The 3936-nt window shown below is 63.6% G+C and overlaps 1 protein-coding gene across 2 annotated transcripts; it reads right to left on the bottom strand.

The window, feature by feature from the left end:
- Nucleotides 1-373: 373 nt before the first annotated feature.
- Nucleotides 374-3454, bottom strand: ISLR (immunoglobulin superfamily containing leucine rich repeat). Of its 2 annotated transcripts, none has more exons than XM_006153366.2 (2): nucleotides 3128-3454; nucleotides 374-2366 (listed from the first exon to the last, which is right to left on the bottom strand). In XM_006153366.2, the coding sequence occupies exon 2, from the start codon at nucleotides 2356-2358 to the stop codon at nucleotides 1072-1074; it is 1287 nt and encodes a 428-aa protein (XP_006153428.1). In that variant the 5' UTR covers nucleotides 2359-2366; nucleotides 3128-3454; the 3' UTR covers nucleotides 374-1071. The 2 variants fall into 2 exon arrangements, with proteins under 2 accessions (XP_006153428.1, XP_006153429.1); XM_006153367.2 differs by lacking the exon at nucleotides 3128-3454 and adding an exon at nucleotides 2538-2662.
- Nucleotides 3455-3936: the final 482 nt, after the last annotated feature.

Here is a 3936-nt window from a genome sequence, read left to right as displayed (position 1 = left end):
CCATCGCCTCCCTCCCCTCCCGGTCTTGTCTCACACACACACCCCGCCGCCATTCCTAACCTCTCTTCCAGAGCTGAGCTGGCCACAGAGGGGCAATGACCAGCACTCTACTCCCCATCCCTCCCGAAGTGAAGCCACACGGCCACATGGCGCCCCTCAGGGTCACTGGTGTCTTAGGGAGGCAGCGGCCACCAGGCTCCTTCCCTTCTCCTGGTGGCCAGTCTAGGGGGATGCTACATCTGTGGCTTAGCTCCCTAGGAGACCTGGGTGCCCCCCGCTGGGCCACTCCCTGGACAGCCTGGGCAGGCGGGTGGCTGGCTTGACTCTCCAGCTCCCACCCTGCTCCCAGGGGCTTCTAGATCCGGACACAGGGGAGCATTAGAAATGCTATTTATTTCTCTGCCAGCCCCTGGCTGGCTGGGCTCTGGGGAGGCGCAGGCTAAGATGCATATGTGGAGGGAAAGGAAGGCCGGTGTCCACACACCGCAGAGGGAGGAAAGGGAGGGGAGAGGAGAGGAGAGGAAGGCCTGTCCAGAATCCCCCAGTGCTGCCTGAGACAGGGAGGAGGGCACTCCTGAGGCCTAGGCCATCAGATAATGCCAGGGGCCTTGAGGGGCCGGGAGGAGCTCGGCAACTCCTGGGACAGCCTCAGGCCACACCAGTGGCTGTCCTGTCCTCTCTGTGCATCCTCTCTGTGCGCTGTCTGCTTCAGGCCACGCCCAGCCAAGGCCACCCACAAGCCTCCACACACCTGCCTGACCCCATGGCACTCACAGTGCCTGGAACGCCAGCCCGAGGCTTCTTCCAGTTGGGCCTGACACCGCCCTGGTAGCATGCCGGCCCAGCCAGGGGAGCATGGGCAGTGCCGTTAGCAGCTATGAGCATCACGGACGGCAGGCGAGTCATGGGGTCGAATGACCCTGGTCACTAGCTCTGAGCAGGTCTAGAAGCTGGGGGTGGCAAGTGTCCCAGAAGGGGCTAGAAGGGGAGGTAGGAAAATTCCAAGTCTCCCACACCCCACAACACTCCCCCGGGGCACTGGGAGGAGTCTGGGCAGCCAGGCAGGGCAGGCTAGAAGGAGAGGAGGAGCAGCAGCAGGAGGCTCTGGCCCAACAGGAGCAGGCCTGGGGACCGCCGCCCAGGGCTGGCCTCTCCTGCCGCTGCAGCCTCAGGGCCCCCGGCGCGGCTGAGGTAGATGATGACCACGGCGTCCTCAGGCCCCGACGGCTGCACCTCGTTGTCCACCGTGTAGCAGCCCTTGCCCTCAGCTGCCTTGCCGTGGAACCTGCGCCCCAGCTCGTCCTCGCCAGCCTCGCCCGGCGTGGCCAGTGCCACGTTCACTGAGCTCTCGGCACTGCCCAGCTCGTTGGTGGCCAGGCAGCTGTAGGTGCCCTCTTCTGGCTTGCCGAAGTCAGGGATGAGCAGGCTGCCGTTGGCAAAGGCCTGAAAGCGCGGCCGGCTGCTGGGCGCCGTGGTGCCGGGCAGGGCACGCCCGTCGGTGCCCACATTGGGGCTGGCGATCTCCACGGTGCCGGCCGGCGTCTGGATGTGCCAGTGAAGCTGGGGGGCTGGCTGCCCGTCCACGTCGCAGTGCAGGGCCAGCACGAAGCCAGGCCGCAGCTCAGCCCCATCCTGGCTGGGCTGGTAGCTGAGCTGTACCGAGGGCGCCGAACACGGCAGCGGCGGCAGGCGGCTCAGCGGCGTGCCCTTGAGCACGTGGGGTGACGTGCAGGCGATGTTGTCCTGCTCCGGGATGGACACGGCCGTGGCCAGGGCCCACGCCTTGAGCCACACGAGGCCGCAGGTACAGTCGAAGGGGTTGTCGTTGATCTGCAGGTGGGACAGCGCAGTGAGGGGCGCGAAGGTGCCCTCGGCCAGCGTGTGCAGGCGGTTGTGGTTGAGCTGCAGCGAGCGCAGTGCCCGCAGGCTGCGGAAGGCATTTCGCGGGATGAAGGCCAGCTCGTTGCTGTCCATCTTGAGCAGCTGGAGGGCACTCAGGTTGTGCAGGTCACTCCAGGCAAAGTCAGAGATGAGGTTGTGACTCAGGTCCAGGCTCTTGAGGTGGCCCAGTGGGGCCAATGCACCCGCAGCCACCGTGCGGATTTCATTGTGTGCCAGCCACAGCGACTGCAGCAGGGGCACCTCCCTGAAAGCGCCCTCCGGCAGGCTCGGGAGCTGGTTGGCAGACAGGCTCAAGGTGGTCACATTGGCCGGGAAGCCTGGCGGCACGGCCTTCAGCTCACGGTAGGCACAGTCGGCGATCTGGAAGCCGTATTTCTCTCCACAGTCGCAGAACTCGGGACAGGCCTGCGCCAGGCCCAGGAGGACCGCCCAGCAGAGCAGACGCAGCTCCTGCATCGCGCCTCCTACAGAGACGGGTGTGTCAGCAGCTGGTCCCCAAGAGCCCCAGAGAGGCGTGTCCCCTGAAGGACCCCAGCCCGAGCTTCCCCGTCAGGAGGCCTTGCCCCATACAACCCCACCTCCCTGCCAAATCCACAGAAGGAGAAACTGAGGCCCAGGGAAGGGCCAGGACTTGCCCGAGGTCACGCGCCAGGCAGGGTGAAGGCTGGATGGAAGAGGACCCCCAGTTCCTCCTGAGTGGAGAGGGCTCCCCTGCCGCGGCCTGCTCCTGGCTGACTCTAGGACTTGAAATCTGTTTTCCAGCGCCCCCTCCCCCAGCCCTTCTCGGACCCTCCCTCCTGCCCTCCCACATCCTGGCCGCAGTCCCTCCCACTGGAGCCCCCATAGGTATGCTGCCCCGGCCCAGACAAGGCCCCTGTGCAGCACACACCGCCCCCACCACCCTACCCCGCCTCCCCTCCGCCCGCCCTGACCACAGCAGACACCAGGTCTTTCTGCAGACACACCAGTGGCCTGCTCTCTGCAAGCTACGCCCCGCAGCTGCCTAAATACACCCCTGCCAGGACCTCTCGCTGCCTTGGGAGAGGCTATGGCTCGGCCCAAACACAGCTGGGATTTCCTTGTGGAGGAACAGCCACCCACGCAAGGCATTGTCCCTAGCACTTCGCACCCACAGGCTGTAGTAACAGGGACACAGCTGCGGTGGGTGTCCAGCAGGTCTCCCTTCCTCCCTCGGACCCCTAGAGGCCTCTTCCCTCTGGCTCACCTTCAAACTACTCCCCCTCGGTCCAGCGGAGCCTCTTCTAAGAGGAAGCCAAAAAGCAACAAAGGGCCCGTTGACCTGAGAGCTGCAAGGCTGAGGGCCCCCAAGGGACGGCCGGGTGCCGGAGAAGGGGCCGGTGGGCCTGCCACCCTTTGGTATGCGCCCTGGTGCCCACCCTGCCCCAGACAGGGTGCCTGGGCCTTCAGCTGAGAGGAGGCTGCAGGGAGGGCCGGGCAGCCGGCTCGCTCCCTCCTTCCTGCAAAACAACTGCTCTGTGCAGCTGCAGCGACCGGCTGAGTTTCACAAGTGACACCAGAAACTTCGGGGAGAGGTGCCAGAGTTTTTTGGTTGTGTTTTCTCTCTCTCTCTCACTCACTTTTAACAGCTTCAGCTTCCTTAAAGACACAGCACTGTCTGGACGGGGTCCAGGAAGGATGGGCCAGAGGCTCTATGGGGGAAGGGTGAGAGAGAAAATCTCTTCGAAGGTGAGATGTCCATCCTCACTTCCAACAGGGGAAAAAGGGCGAGAGGCCTTCCCTTCCTAGTCGAGGCTACGCAGGTGTGTGTGTGTGTGTGTGTGTGTGCGTGTGTGTGCGCATGTGTCCATACATGTGTGCAGGTATAAGTTCTGTGAGTCTGTGGGACGTGAGAGTGTGTGTGGTGAGTTTGTTATGTGTTTGAGTGGATGTGTGAGACTGTGCGAATGCATGTGGGTTTGAAAATGTCTGAGTGTGTGTGTTTGTGTGCCATCCTATGTCTGTTTGGTGTGTGCGTGTGGGTAGATGTGCGTCTCTGTGTGTGAGCATGCATTT

Source organism: Tupaia chinensis, unplaced genomic scaffold (genome assembly GCF_000334495.1).
Source record: "Tupaia chinensis unplaced genomic scaffold, TupChi_1.0 Scaffold000369_1, whole genome shotgun sequence".
In the NCBI taxonomy this organism is placed as follows: domain Eukaryota; kingdom Metazoa; phylum Chordata; class Mammalia; order Scandentia; family Tupaiidae; genus Tupaia; species Tupaia belangeri.
The sequence above is the reverse complement of the archived record's forward strand: the minus strand, read 5'-3'. Positions and strand labels throughout refer to the sequence as shown.